Here is a 16,174-nt window from a genome sequence, read left to right on the forward strand (position 1 = left end):
TCGATCGAATCAAAATATTACGTAAGAATGGTTTTTACCCCCCCCCCCCCCCCCCCCCCCTCCTGCCAAGCTTAGATCATGTAGAGATTTTTTAAACCCCCTTCCTCTCAGGACTCTTACGTAATGAATGAACGGCGTTGATAAGCGTTGATGTGAACCATTGTAAATATTTCTCGAACATGCTCAACTCTTCAACGATGGGGTATATTAAACACCGGAAATAAGGAGGAATTACAACTTGGCAAAAGTTCTTAGTTTGAATTTAGTGCATTGGTGTTCTTGTCATTATGTTTCATGACCAATACAAAATATACTCATGCATTTAACTTCTCGAAAAACGAACGACAACGCCGTCAGTATATGCCGCCTTTTCTTAATAATGAAGATGCATGTGTTTTCATATTCCCATATTATTTTTATCGATTTAATATACAACATTCGCTGAAGGTGTTTAAACTCACCTAACCACCTTAATTTAGATTATCAGATTCGGTGGTTAAAATTGGAACTTTTTTTGCAAATCATCTCAAAGATCATCGTGAATGATTCCTGGTCAATAGCAATAGAAGAAAAAGTAAATGAAACTAGTATACCAATTACAACCTGCGGCAGATCATATATTATCATTCGAACTCGTGGTAACGGTCACCCGCTCTAGATTAAGTAGAGAATTCACTTGTTACCGGCAGTCGGTAATTCACCATTCAAATTATCTCTATATATATATAGGAACAAGTACGATCAACGCACAGCCCAAACCCCTTGACATAGAAAATTGAAATTTAGGATGTATATTCACCTCGGAACGTAAGCACTCACTAAGAAGCGATTTTTAGAAATTTGACACTAAAGGGGGTGAAAAAAGGGTTAGATATTATTTTTTTAGAATTAATTGATATATCCGCAGCGAATTTTTAAATGATATTATATGTTGCTTTCCTCGATTTAAAAAAAAAAAAAATTAGACTGATTACCTTAAAAGTACTTATAGCGTTTTTATAAATTTGACACTCAAGGGGGCGAAAAAAGGGTTAGATATTATTTTTTTAGAATTAATTGATATATCCGCAGCGAATTTTTAAATGATATTATATGTTGCTTTCCTCGATTAAAAAAAAAAAAAAAATTAGACTGATTACTTTATCATAACAATGAAAAAAAAAAAAAAAGATTCTTAGGAGGGTTAAACTGGAAATACTTTACATCAAGGATATACTTGAGTTCACTGTGGTATGCACATAAAAATAAAATTTGATCAAAAGCATTATTACAGTGTGTACAACATTTGATTTTGCCTTGCGTAAGTACTGTTGGATTTACACTATCTTGTGATAAAACGTACATCCTTCAAAAGGAAAAATTTCTCTTGCTCTGTAAAACTTGTATATTCCGAAAATTACCAGGACTTGCTTGGAGATTAACAATAACCCTCCTACAGGTTCTGAGTAGCCTCAAACTCGGTAAATAAGTTAGTTGGTTAAGTTTTCCAATGACATTATGCATATGAATTTTGTATTGTAATAACTTTACGTTACGTAATTACTGTATAATTGCTTGAGAACTGAAGCATACTGTAGCCTCTGTATGTTTCTTTATTTATTGTTAGTACGGCATCTAGTTTCTTTAATCGTCCAATTATATAACACTGGTCAATACCATTTTTATGCGTGAATAATGCCCCTATTCCTTGCAATTGAGAAGTGAAGAAAATCTTTGTTATTTTCAAAAACTTCATTTTCGTGACCGAAAGAGTAGTATTTTGTGGTTTAACAAAAGGTAACCACGTGTATAACTAGTTTAAACCGTCCCCACTGGCAGTCGCTTCGATTAAGTAAGACCATTCTTTTCAATTATGACAGATTTATTCTTCACGAATATATTCAAAATTCGTTATCCAAAGTTAACGCAGTTTTTACTGTCTTATGGTCATAGACTACATCTTTTTTCTGTACATGAGAGCTGATAGGCCGCTAACTATTTTTTGTGACTTTTGAACACCGAGTACAAGTTATTTTTATCTATCTTTGCCAAATTCGTTATTATTTTGTAAAAGTTAAAAAAATAATCTCTGAAGCACAACGAACACCCTCCAAAAATTTTACAGTTTTTTTTTTCTTTTTCGCTAACTCTGCGTCCTTTAATTCTACTGGTATTGAATGAATCATTGATTATCTAACAATATGTGTGAGAAAAAAATTTGTATTACGGTGAAAATGGCCTTGATCTGAAAAATGATTTTTTTTTTCTTAAATTTGAATGTTTTTTTGTTTCTTAAGGATGTTGCATACTTTGATTCTTTGTATGAAAAAAACAATTCTTTAGTCAAAATCTTTCGGAGGGGTCTGTCGTGCTCAGGTCTCCCCTATATGTGTAATACGAGTCAATTTTTTGATGATCGTAACAAAATACAAGCTAAGTATGCACACCTTCTTTGTGTTTGGTAGATTTGAGCTTCAAGAAAACAACATTCGTAACCCGGGACCAAACAAAACGATTAATATTCGCTAAGTAACGTAATTCATAAGAATTTATTCAATCTATATACCTCTTTGTACCTGGACAGCAGTAGGTATCCAAAGTACCTTAGTTTTAATAACTGTATGAATAAGTGAACCCTGAGTCACACGACTCGAAAACCTAGTTTCAGTCTGAGTTCTTATTCAGACTGACCCTTGTACTGGTATAACTGAGATACATGCAGACGACAATATGAAAGTATAAAAATTCATGTCAAAAAGGAAAATACTTTTTTCATCCAGATAGAAAATAGGAAATGTGCTGTCAGTGTATTCATCTTACTTTTTTATAGTTATATCACAACATTGTTCTAAAATATTGAGATTCTCGATTTTAAGATCATACGCGTCGTACACGCTTCCTACATCAACAATTCAGCACTTTTTGACTTGGTAACAGCGCCGTATTTTTACATTCCTTTACAATTCTAACATTCCAATAAAAATCGTCTAGGTCCCGGATTAATACTAAAGCGTATGTCTCATATGATATTGACATACGTGTCACCCTTGTATAGTCTTCTACTCTATTCCCCTCCCCTTTCTTAAACGCTAAGACCAAAGTTTACGTGTAATTTATTAAATGATTCATCTTATGAATTTGATAGAATGTATAAAAAATCCCATAATATATTACAAAAGCACCAATCATTAGATATACTATATCCAAAATCATATGGTGAACTATATAATCTTAATACGATTTTTGATGTAGTATATCTGATAATTCGTACTTTTGTAATTTATTATGTGATTCTTTTTATTCTACAGTCAGCTAGCTGCTTATAACCATAAAGCCTTCAGCTAGTGTGAGTATAGCACGCAGCAAGCGAGTTGCTACCTCGCAGAGACAGCATCGAGAGTGGAACGGATCGTTCCGACGTCCCGTTTCCCCAGACTAGGGAGAGTAAAGTCGATTCCAATTCTACTCGAAACTCGGTTCTCCTGTTCAAGAAATCAATCGTTGACAGTCGACTTTCAATTTTCAAAGTCGATCAGGAATTGATTTTTAGTATTCGACTTTGGGATTTATTTACAAATATCATCCTAGTACAGAAAATTGGATCGCTAGATATTTTACGATCTACGGCGTTGGATGAGCACCGTTTGCATTACCGGTTGCGCGCGCCGCAGATTCTTTTTTGTTTGCTGCTCGGCTTGAGGTGGGATTTGATTTCAAATTAGTATTATCTAATGATACTCTCACTCAAATTTTGGCGAGTACATTTTGTACTCGTTATTATTTTACTTTGTTGGGCCGTTGTAATTAAAGAAAAATTATTTTATAAAGATTTACCTAATCAATACTTATAATTTTTCTCAATTGAAATTAATTTTAAACTTAGGAATCGATTCTTACGATAGATTAATCGATTGGAAGAATCGAAATGTATTGTAACAGTCAGCTGATCGACACACCGGTATTCGATAGCTGACGCTATCGTACACATTAACTGTTCAACAGTACATAACAATCAACTGTATCTGATTTTTAAACTGGTATATTTCATGATTCTTGCTTTTGCAATTTATCACGTAATTTTTTACATGGTTTTCTCGAATTGACAAGATGAATCATTTAATAAATTATATGTTGATTTCGGTTATACCATCATATGATTTATCACATGGTCATAATCAACATTTCTTATTGACAAAAGTCACTCATAAGAACGTGAATATATTATCCAAATTTTTTCACGTTAGAATATATTTAATCGAATTGAAAAAATAAATCATCTAATAAATCATACGTGAGTTTCAGCCATAATGTTTTTAGATTCAGTTATAACGTTTTTGCAATGTCCATTTAATTATTTCTTCACTTTGGTGCCTCGTTACTTCATCAGGCACCCCCTCCCCCTCCCTGTCGCCTCGCTGAATCATTCTTTTCTTTTGGATTACTGATCTTTCTTTTTATCTCAAGTAGATATACTGTTAGAGTTCTAAGCCAACATAGTGGCTTACCGATGAAGTAAACCCCGATTTCTTACTTTAGCGACAGTCGATATGTTACTTGTGGGGGACACGAATGTTTTCTTTACCGACACTTGGTGTTACCTGCGACCGTCAGTTGCGTTATCTGTCAGGGGTAAGAGTTCCTGCCTTACATGACCTGAAATACATAACTAAGGAAAAATCCATAGCGAAAACTAATACGAATATATTAAACTTGGGTAGAAAGAAGGAAGCTCCTACTGTGATTTCACCGAGGAATTCAGTGGCAAGCCCTGGTTTTATTAAACTCTCACTCGTAAAAAAAAATAGATCGATGTCATATCAAGGATCGCAGGTCCAACCATACGCTGATCAACGACCACCTTTCGAGGATGGAGAAAGTCATCCAATATTAATATAATATATGTTATATGTGAATTTATATCTTCTCACAACATTGTGGTCTCATGGGAGTCTCCAATTCTAATCAGAATCCGTACATACAAGTATAAAAACTATTAAAGGAACTAAATTTCACATTTGTATGCCGTCAATGTAATAGCGTCTTCGCTGTCAACCGCGCCATCCAACACTTCCGGAAAGGGTAAAAGATTAATTGTTTTATAGATTGGAAGCTCAGCTGGATTTGTTCTCGGTAGACTTCTGTGCTTCTAATCGAAAAAAATGCGGCAAACTATCACGACAAAATGAACGGTGACTTATTTTTGGAATGGTTTAATTAAACTTTACCATCGCTCGAGGACAATGCAGTTATTGTCATGGATAACGCACCATACTATACAGTGAAGTTGGAGAAATTACCAAACTCTTCTTGGAGAAAAGCGGACACAATTGCATGGTTGCAGAGTAAAGGCAATGCTTTTGACGTGACCATGTTAAAAGTGGAATTAATGACCAAGGTATTACTTTTGAAAGATAATTTCAACAAACATGTTGAAGACGAGAAGGAAAAAACGCATGACAAATGGCGCTACGAGTGCCTCCTTACCACTCCGTGTTCAATCCAATTGAAATAGTAAAAGGTTACGTTAAAGTCGATAACACCACTTCCAAAATAAATTACGTGAAACAATTGCTTGAAGGAGGAGTTTTGAGCACCTCAGAGTGGAAAATTGGACGAGAGCTATCGAACACACCATTAGGGAAGAAAACAATTTCTGGGAGTAGTTTTTAAGGTTAACAACACTAGTGATTCCGACGCTGACTAGAGCAATAGCCTTAGATTATTGATAAATCTAAGAATTTTCAGGCAGGCTTGCTCAACGATAGTGTTGATTCCTAGGAATGAGGAAATCCTCGATTTTGACAAGTTGAGATTCATATAAAGAAGAGGTAGTAGCTAATGTACTTTTTCGTTGCATCTATCATACAGAGACAAATATATATATATATATATATATATATATATATATATATATATATATATATATATTCACTCATACGTTTATTTAGGTTGATTATCCATATAATAATATACATTAATCTAACAGCTTGTGGGCCACTTCCTTACATACGGTGGGCCGCCACCGATACTGCCAACTTCTTAACTATATTAGTCCCTAGCCTCCGACACTCTACGTTGTCTTGTGAGCTGATTTCATATTCGATTTCATTCTGTGCGAGTGTTGTGCAGTATCCACGTATTAGTAAAATTATAAACTACGGCACAATAGATTATGTCATCACAAACTATTGGATCCGATGAGTCCGCTTACGTATTAAGAGGCGTTCGCCACAGTCGTCGCTCGTAACGTTGTGAAATAGGAAAATGATGTTGACAAGAACTGAAATCAGAATGATGAAATCGATAAGTAGTAAACGTCTATACCAAGAAAATTGCGTGTTTTCATGTAGATCGTTAAAACAATACAACCCCCGACAAAATAATTATGTAACCCATTTATTGCCCGTAGTGTTACATTATTTTTAAAATTGTCGTCATACCTGGTTTGACCTAATTAGATTGGAACACAGTGATCTGACCTTAACTAAATCCGACGTACGTACTCGCTCGTTATGAGCCTAGAATCTATTACATGTATGTACGCCTCTTCCCCTCCGGATAGCACAAAGGCTTCCACTCAGAAGCGCGATCAAGCCTCGCAAACCATTACTCGTTATAAATATGGAACGAAACCAACATTTTGAATGAAATCTGTCACGTTGAAATAGTTATATATAGGAAACCGTCTAGTTAAGATGGGATTTTTTTTTTTTTTTTTTGTTCACTTTTTGACAAACAAAAAAGGACGTACCATTACCCAATTAGATTTCAAGACATTCTCGATCAATCAATCGAATACATTGATAATCGTATCAAAATTGCAATGATACTCGGAAGTTATTAGAATATCAATTTCGACTGACATCAAGCCAGAATAATTGATATTCATGTCGGTGATAAAATGAAATTAGTCGTCATGATGCAAAGGACCATTCAATCAAGTCCATAAAAATTTTTTTACTGCGTACCATACGTTCGAACCAACTCTTGCTACGGGTGTTAGCATAGGAGTGGACCATTGCAAGTCGCATTGTTTTAAAAGCAAGCTACTAATGGCGTCTCAGCCTATCGAATTGTTAGTATTATAAATTTCGATCGTTTGTCCAAGATATAAAGTGTATGGATCACTGTAATTTGTTTCCACTTTCTTGGTGAATTGTAATTCTGACATTGAATTTGTAACATTGATTGCAAGAAAAGATTCCTGTACTTCTAGATCTTAGACCCTAAGTTTATTGCTTTTGAAATACCTTGTTTTTCACTGACAAATGTACAAAAGTATTTTAAATTCCTTACCGATTTATAAAAGTCTAGAGATAACATTGGAATGAATCCACTGACAGAAATCGCTGCTGGCTTCCTGGCTCTCTGCATAACGATAAAAATGAGATTCGTCATTTCCGGCTTTTGGCCTGTCCATCTTGAACTATATGCAGAGTAGCCGATGTCTTCGCTCTGCCGTATGTGAATGATTTTCTCTTAAGATTACAGTTTACAGATGTATCATTGGAATATAATAACCCAACATTTTAACGTTCAAAACTCATCTGCACTGACTATTTCTACCAAATGTTCAGCTGGCCAAGCATATGTGAAGAGTTCCAGAGCACCAACCATTACGAAACTGACGAATCGTGCCTTGACAATTGCTGTTGCATCCTACGAAAAAAAATCATAAATTATTCTCAACAAGTGGGGAGCTTATGAAATAATATAGTTTTATGAAATATTAAACTCTTTCCACTCATCGTTGTCGCCTGTTAATATTATCATGAGATTTCTCATACTCTTCCCGAGTAGAGCAATTGTCGAGATGACGTCTATTATTTGACAAATTGAAGCCAGCACAGTATCGACAGATGAAAAATTGAACTCATAATCAACAGAAAATCACCAAGATGGTGTCTATTCACCCGGCATGCAGTGTTATCTCGTCAATCTCATGTCCTCGAATGTTCTCGGAAACGTCGAGAGATCAAGACAAAGTCCAAACGAAGATCAGATATCATGTGGAACTTGTCATAGTGAATATAATGGAAAAAACTAATTCTGCTAATTGATCGAAATTTCACATTTTGGTGAGCATTCAAACTATTTACTAGCACTAAAGTGTCCGCATTCCACATAATCCATCGCCTTTACATTTGATTGAAATGTGGAAAATGATTTGGGAGTAATCAGTAAACTGTATACTTTGTAATAATTCTTCAAGCTTATAAACTTTTTCTAATAAAACCGTGGAATTTTTACACCTATTTGCCCCTTGAAAAATATGTTTAACTTCAGCCATGGAAATTAAGGTCTTGTTAGAGGTTATTTTTGAAATCTATTTTTTTTTTTACTTCAAAGTACTTAACTTCAAGTGTAAAATCTCGTTGGTTTTTTCAAACGTTTTTTATGGTTTAAAAGTTACAAATTAGAAAATTGCCAAGATGAAGAGCATTCTTTTTTCGAAATTTGGAATAATATGTTTTACTTGAATTTCAAAGAGAAATGTGAAATTTTTTTTAATGATTTGGAATAGATCTGGGGGGCGTAATAATGAAAATTTTGCTGACTCCCAAAAACTCCCACAAGGACGAGCCTGGAGTTCACTGTGTATAGATAACTTGGGTTGTTTTTTTCTGCTGTTCCAATTTTATACTATGATCCATGCGAAATTATACTGCGTCTATGACAATCCTGTATGATGTTATGCTAGCAGAATTCAAAGCTGAAGGGAAAATTCACCTGAAGCAACTGTATGCCACCACAAATTGTTCCTACGGCCGTACTGATTCCAACACCGCTGACAACAAAACGCGTGAGTAGATTTACGTCTTCTGCGAATCTGAAAAACGTTGACATCGCTTTTTTTCTCCAATAATTTCAATTAAAGTCGTATGAATATTTTCGTCCGTTAGTCTGTTCGGATAGCTGTATTCAAACTAAAGTCGTTGGCTCGTTATTTTGCTTTGCCTGAAATTTTCTTCATGTATTTTATTAACGAAAAACGAAATACACAACTGATGAAAGAATTGTGGAATCAGTATTTTCAATTTTAATGAAATTTTAAATTTCGTGTATTTACACATTGAAAAAACCACTTTTTCTTTTTAATGCGAAATATTATTCACAAAGATCCTATTTGGTTCAAATGTCGGCAATGCATTGATTTGTCATCGTAAAATTTGAAATATTTGGCAAAAAAATTGCTTCTTTAGACATTTGTTACTATTTTAGTCTGTTGCGCATTTTATTACGCAATTAGGACATCACAACATTGTTTTCATGCAGTATTAGGGCTAGGAAGACTAAACTGCGATTCAAACTGAATCCTGAAAAAAATAAACTGCCGGAGGTGGCCGATTACGAGTTTTCATTTTGTAAGTGCTATGTCAAAGTAACCAAATGAAATATGAAGTAAAAATTTTAATACTCCCTGAGTATTTCCAATATTAATAATTAAAAAAGAGAATATGCCTCAGTGCTAGGCCTAGTTGGTGCGTATCGTCTTGAGGTAAGAAGATCGATTTTTTTCAAATAGATTCCATAGTAAATTCATTTCGAAAATTCATGCGTTATTTTACAACTAGTGAACGAATACAACCATATTTTTTAAAGAATTTTTAAATTGGTAGTCGGTGGCAACGAGTACGGTAAAAAAATTCTACAGTTTTAAAAACACCAGGTATTAAGTATATTAAGGCGCGTACAAACCATTTAATAAAAAAATCCGACCAATAAAATTCACAGTCAAATTGTGGCAAGAAAATTTTTTTATTACGTCAGTTTCAGGAGTATCTCACGTTGCTTTCCTATACCGAATTGTTTGTTCAATTGTTTTCATTAATCTTGAAGAATTTTTAATTTTGAATAGAATAAAAGCACTTGTGCCAAATTTGAAATTTAAAATTATATTTTAAAATCGAAAGCATAGATAAGAGATTTCGTTCTTTAATGACGTATCCTTTTTTGTTAGTACAAAACATGAAAAAAATTCAGACAAATTAAAGCTGGCGATGTAATAAGAGTGTTCGGTTTAATGTGGAATGACTCATATGCGAGACTGATTAAAAAAAAACTGTTGCTTCAGATACCATCAAATATACACGGTCACAGATTTTTCTCGGTGCATAGTTGAAATTGACTTTGAATTCTCAATAAATGAGCATCAGAAATACTTTCTGGCGTGTGGATTGATTTCCTTCCTTCAACATAGCACCGAACTTATCCAAAATGCCAAAACAAAAAGTAACCAGCATGACTCACCGCAACACATTTTGATGTTTCCTGATACATGCGTGAATTTGCGTTATGTCAGAAACCATCCGCAGTTCCTCCGATAAAAGCTCGAAACGAGCACCGGTGAACCAGATGAGCGTCGAGAATTGAGCATCTATTGATACGAAAAGCGCAGTTTGGACAATAGCTAATATTTGAAAAGCACGTAACACGTTTTTCAGCAAATCTGTTTCGACTTTGAACGGATATGTCGCGTGGGTTGGGTATGGCTGGGGAAGAAATATAGGCACACTGCTGAAGCCAAAGATTGTAGAAACGATGCAGAACAACATGAAGTAATGAACCGGAATACACCTGTCTACGTAATGCTGCAGGAGTTGCCGTTCCCGACGACTTGCTGTTGCCACGAAGTGCTCTAATTCCGCAACACACGCCTGTAGGAACGAATAAATTATATACGTTTCTAAATGTACAGGGCATATTGTCAAAGATCAAATATAACTAGCCCCAAATCGTGTTAAAATCATGAAAATCAGTGTGGACTTCTGTACACTTAGAGAAGAGCAATTAGATTATCGTGGACAACTTCTTACACGGAACGTCAGTTTGGTGTCGTCCTCTGATTTCGTTGAGACTCATGTATGCCGTAGAACATTGAAAACTAAGAAACAAATTTTTTTTTATCTGCGGAAAAATGGTTCAGAGGGGTGAAAACGCATCCCAAAGTTGGACACCCAACGAGGTGATTTCTTAATGCGCTTGATGGATTTGAATGAAACTAACGCTGGAGTTTTCCTATTCATTAGAAAAACAATTCAGTGTTGGTTTCATTCGTGCCCAACTTCGAGGTTCGTTTTCACCCCTTCAAACCGTTTTTCCGTAGATAATAAAGAATACGTGTCTCTTAGTTTTTAATGTTTTACAACATACATGAGTCTTAAGATAATCAGAGGCGGACACCAAGCTGATGTTCCTTGTTAGATTTTACCAAACAGAGGAATTTACTGTACACGTGGAATCCTCACAGCTTATATACCATTTTGACAAACCTGTAGTTTTTGTTCGTTGTATTTGCATAGCAACAATTTGACAGTCGTCGTACATATCGGACATAACTCAGCCATGTTCAACATGATGTTATTCATGTCATCGCGATTCAAATACAGATCGTATATTACTGGTAAACTGAATGATAACGAAACGCAGAGGGCGATCCACCAGTAGACTTTGTGGCGAATTATTTCCAAACTTGAGGCACTGATTGAAGGTGCTAAACAAGCACTTAGCCGGGTGCACATCGTAGTGAATCTTATCGCTTTTTCAAGCGATACTTTTCCAAACATAGTTTAATCACGTTATCTCCTCTCGCACAGTTCGCACCGGTAACTTGGAAAAAAGATGATCTTCGCCAAGTCCCAGTCCAACTGGTGAATAGAACTTTCACCATATCCGAGTTCTCACTCGAACTGATGACAAGCATATTCTATTCAACGATCACGATGTTAAATCGATTTTCGTCGTATCTCCCTGTCTTCACACTTCGACTTCAGCGGACGTAGAAATTTAATCACTATATGAAGGTACCAGCGAAAAGTTGACGTGGGCGCAAGGACGGTCAGCGAACAATGAAGTTTCAGAAATAATTAACACTGGCAACTCTGCTGTACAACAACTAGCTTGCAGGCAATGGTTGAGATATCGCATAAAATTATTTAAACTTAACTACCACATTTTGCTACAAATAGACACAGAGTTCCGTATCATTGGACGAACGGAGACGTCAAAGTGACATTTGAATAATATTATCTTCGAATGAATGGGGAGTATTTCGCTACCTTTGGATACTGAGACGAAATCTATGGCAGGTTAGAATATTTTTCTGTTGCGAATCATGCGATATGAAAATGACGTTCCTTGACATCTTGACGGCATACAGAAATGTCTCAGTTACGTATTGGAAGGTGCGTTGAGGGATCATCTCAGTGTGACGGGTACGAAAGTTGTTGATTTTGATGATTTTTTTTTCCATGAATGAAATTTGTTAGTGAGTCTTTCGTTCGTTCAAATGACTCATGTTGTCATGTTGTCGTAAAATTTTCTTTTACTGTTTTACTTTCATTTTTCATATCATGTTTTTGGCTATGCAAAATTACACCTAAAATAATAGTGCCGGACGGGGAAAAGTTCTACTCCTCTAAAAATTGTCTAAAACAAAAATCCGAAAAAGATTATTGATCAGTATTGAAAACTATAGAGGCGCGAGGAAGATTTTTTCTCTGATGAAAGTTCACAGAATGGCGGCCATTTCAAAAGTCAGTGTCAAACTGGCCCCTTCTTTCGAGTTTGTCGTTAAAAAAATATGAGATTTTCAAATGAAAAAAAAAAAAAATTTACAATTTAACGTTAAGGAATGGTGTGAACAATGATATAGCAAAGTTTGGTACGGGCAGCTTGAAAACTTTTACAATCTTCCACCGTTTTGAAACACGATGATTCGAAAAAAAACTTTAAAGTATGTTTACGAGAGTCCTTATTTTTTGATGAGGTAGAAATAAAATTTCTTCAAAAAATCTTACACTAAGATGGTCCTTTGATTACAAACACCCTGAAGTAAATTATTTCATAGTACAAAGGAAACAAAATATGATTCATGTAACTCGTATAATGCAGACGCTATTAATTTTTTTGATATGATGCCATCACATCAAACACCCCATTTCTACTAATAATTTCTCTGGCTTCAGATAGATGGTGATAATCGTTCGATTATTCATACATAATTGAACAAGGTGTTCTAAATGTAATGACTTATTATAATATGGTGAGTGAGTGTAACGCCCGAAATGTACCGAGCATTACATCCGGATATTCCCCATATTCACTCAAATTATTCTCGAGCCACTACGGGAAAACTGGAGCAATTTCGGCCGATTCCTCCCAGTCATCTCTCTGATTTCTTTATTAAAACAATTCTCTGATCAAGGCTAGCCTCCGGCCTAGTCAACCGCAGTCTTAAAACACTAGGTATTAAGTATATTAAGGCGCGTACAAACCATTTAAGTAAGCAGATAGGCCAACAATACAAAATAGGATAGGATAGGAAGGTAGCATGAGAAAACTAGGAATACAAAAAGAGTTTCGACAATAGATATAGCTGAGCGAAACAATCAACGAAGCCTTCTCAGCTAATTTGGTCTCGTATTTAAATTCTTTTATCAAATTATTTGTAATATCAAATAAGTCGTGAACCAGGCAGAACGACTAGTTATCTCTTGAATATCCTATAATAACAGATTGAAATCCAAGTAGAAGGATTGAAGAACAATTAATATGCTGCTGCTGCTGGCTGCCCTTGCTACTCTCGCTGCTATTTAACAAAATTTTACAAAATTCTTCAGTTTAATTTTGAATGTATTTTTGGCAAAATCTGAAGTTTTGAGACCAACAGGTAGACTATTGTATTAGTTGTATTGTATTGAAGAGGTGACGTTTCTTGCCTACTTCAAGAGTAGGTTTAGGCAATTTAACATTTTCATTTCTTGTACTACTTGTACCGTTTGTACAAATGATTTCAACCTTTTCATAATTCACTAAAAGTGTACTGAGTAGATATAATTGGTCAATAGATGGTAGTAGAATTACATCTAAGGTATTTTTATTTGATGAACGTATTAATTTAATTATACGCGTTTTAAGATTTGACAGTCATAACAGTGCTGATTTGTAAACACTATCCCAAGCTATAATACCATATGTAGCTATACTATTGAAGAAACCATAATAGATAATTAACATCATTTTAATTATTAGTAGTCCCTTTAGTTTATAAAAAACAAATAACAAATATCTTAGATTCTTCTCAGTCTTATCTACATGTTCTTTTCAATTGATACAGCTACGATAATTATGCTTTGGTATTTTGTACTCTCTACCTTTTGTGTTACTTCACCATTTATTGTGATGACAAATTTTTTAAGTTCATTATCTATGTAATTTGTATATGATATGTACACAGTTTTATCAATGTTCGGCGTTACTTTATTTTGAATGAGCCAACTATATGTTGTTACTAACTATTGATTTATTTTCTTTATAGCAAGCTTCCAAGTCTTATATAAACAAGATAAAACAGTGTCATCCGTAAATAAAATAATACAATCCTCTGAAAATGAGTCAAACATATCATTAAAGGCATGTAGCAGTCTTACCCTTACTGACCAAGCAAACTCATTCTTTTTCTTTCTATAATTAATGAACAAACAAACTGAAAGGATTGAAGTTTGGACGGAGCATAGCTCCTTCGTAGCGAAATCGAGGAAAGTGACTCATATCCAGGAAATCGTTGGAAAAACTTGTAATTTTTTAACACGTATTACTATTCCCACTTATCTCGCATTTCAGGGACCAAAAAGCCCACAGCTGAGATACCTTCCGCCATTCGGAGAAAAATAAGGGATAAAATGAGCCATCGTGAGACTGTTTTCATGCCATATTGAAGCCAGGAAATGAGAGCGAAATTATTGTAATTACTAGTTCTCATTGCCTGGCCTCAATATAACATGAAGACGGTCTCAGACCCGAACGTAACCGACGGTTGACGGACGCACCAGCGAAAGAGAGAGAGAAAGAGCATCGAGGGGGACCCAGACGGGCGTCTCGACCACGACGACGACGGAAGACCAGCCTTACCTGACGACCGACAGCGGCGACGCCACTCTTGACCGGTCCGATTCCGTATAAATGGAGGTGCCTCGCCGGCACTCGTCACCAGTAGGCAGTACAGCACTCCTCTGAGTCACAGTTAGATGGTAGAGACCAGTGGACAGTACATCGCGGCACTCCCTCGTGCCACAGCTGCGTTGTACAGACCAGTAGGTGCGCAAATAGGCAGTAAAGAACAGTAGGCGGTATAGCACTCCACTTCGTCAGAGTTAGATAGTATAGAGCAGTAGATATATTTTATAAGCTAGAAATTTGCTCATTAATTTTTTTTCTCTTTTGCTCATATTCAATTCATACTCGGATTTAACGTGAATGGCCTTCCATCGATGTAAAGTTCCTCAATGACTTTACCGAAACAAAATACTCAATGACAAATATATTGTTTCCGGAGCACGGGATCATTGAGTTTTGAGGAAAAATCCATAACCCACATTCAGCTAAATTGTGCACATTCAAAAGCCATAGGTTTAGGCATATTCTCGGCCTATATGCTTGTTGAAAAGCCTCACTTTATTGTGAGTGTTTTTACCCATCGATATAGAATCTGAAATTAAAGAAATCACGGCTTCCGTATTAGCCAAAGGAGAGATGTGCCAATAGTTACGGCGAAAGTAAACACTTCGAGTATTTAGCTCTACTTGTATTGGCGCAGCGACTTGTTCCGTTGGGTGTTGGTGGCAAGCTGATGTCTTGCGCTCAGCGTTGCCAGGTTTTCTAAACCACGAACCGTCACTAGAAGTCAGCCAAATTGCCAGAAATTGCCAACTTCAGAGCCATCCAAAATCACCTCCTTCAAAAGTTATTTGAGGTTCTTTGTTGATGTTTGACCTCAAATAACTTTTGAAAGAATAGATTTATCGTAAAATGACATGAGACCTTTTTTGTAAAACGTTAAATTTCCTACGAAAACATGTTCATAAATTTTCCGTACGACGCGTCGCTATCTAGTTATGAAAATCGCAAGGAGCAAGAATCGTTTTTGCCATGTTATTCTTATGGAAAGTAGAAAATCGCGATGAGGCACATCTAAATATCAATATTAAAATCTGAAATTTTCATGGTATTCCTTTTTCGTCATCTTGAACAATATTTCCAGTATACCATTAAAAAAAAATAGTCAATTTTTTTGATACAGTCTAATGTGTATACTAGGAATATTATATATAAATGATGTTGAATAATTAACTATTACATGAAAGTGTGCATAAAAACATTTTTTCTCAAAACTAACCTTTTCCCCAATCGGTGG

The 16,174-nt window shown here is 35.4% G+C and overlaps 1 protein-coding gene across 2 annotated transcripts; it reads right to left on the reverse strand.

Annotated features, from left to right (window-relative positions):
* Positions 1–5,946: 5,946 nt before the first annotated feature.
* Positions 5,947–11,624, reverse strand: LOC124412970 (putative odorant receptor 92a). 2 transcript variants are annotated; one of them, XM_046893228.1, is made up of 6 exons: positions 11,253–11,624; positions 10,231–10,637; positions 8,710–8,809; positions 7,546–7,638; positions 7,276–7,434; positions 5,947–6,259 (listed from the first exon to the last, which is right to left on the reverse strand). In XM_046893228.1, exons 1-6 carry the CDS (start codon positions 11,544–11,546, stop codon positions 6,194–6,196), a joined length of 1,119 nt encoding a protein of 372 aa, XP_046749184.1. In that variant the 5' UTR covers positions 11,547–11,624; the 3' UTR covers positions 5,947–6,193. The 2 variants fall into 2 exon arrangements, with proteins under 2 accessions (XP_046749184.1, XP_046749183.1); XM_046893227.1 differs by having other exon boundaries at positions 7,537–7,638.
* Positions 11,625–16,174: the final 4,550 nt, after the last annotated feature.

Source organism: Diprion similis, chromosome 12, assembly GCF_021155765.1.
Source record: "Diprion similis isolate iyDipSimi1 chromosome 12, iyDipSimi1.1, whole genome shotgun sequence".
Taxonomy (NCBI): Eukaryota; Metazoa; Arthropoda; class Insecta; order Hymenoptera; family Diprionidae; genus Diprion; species Diprion similis.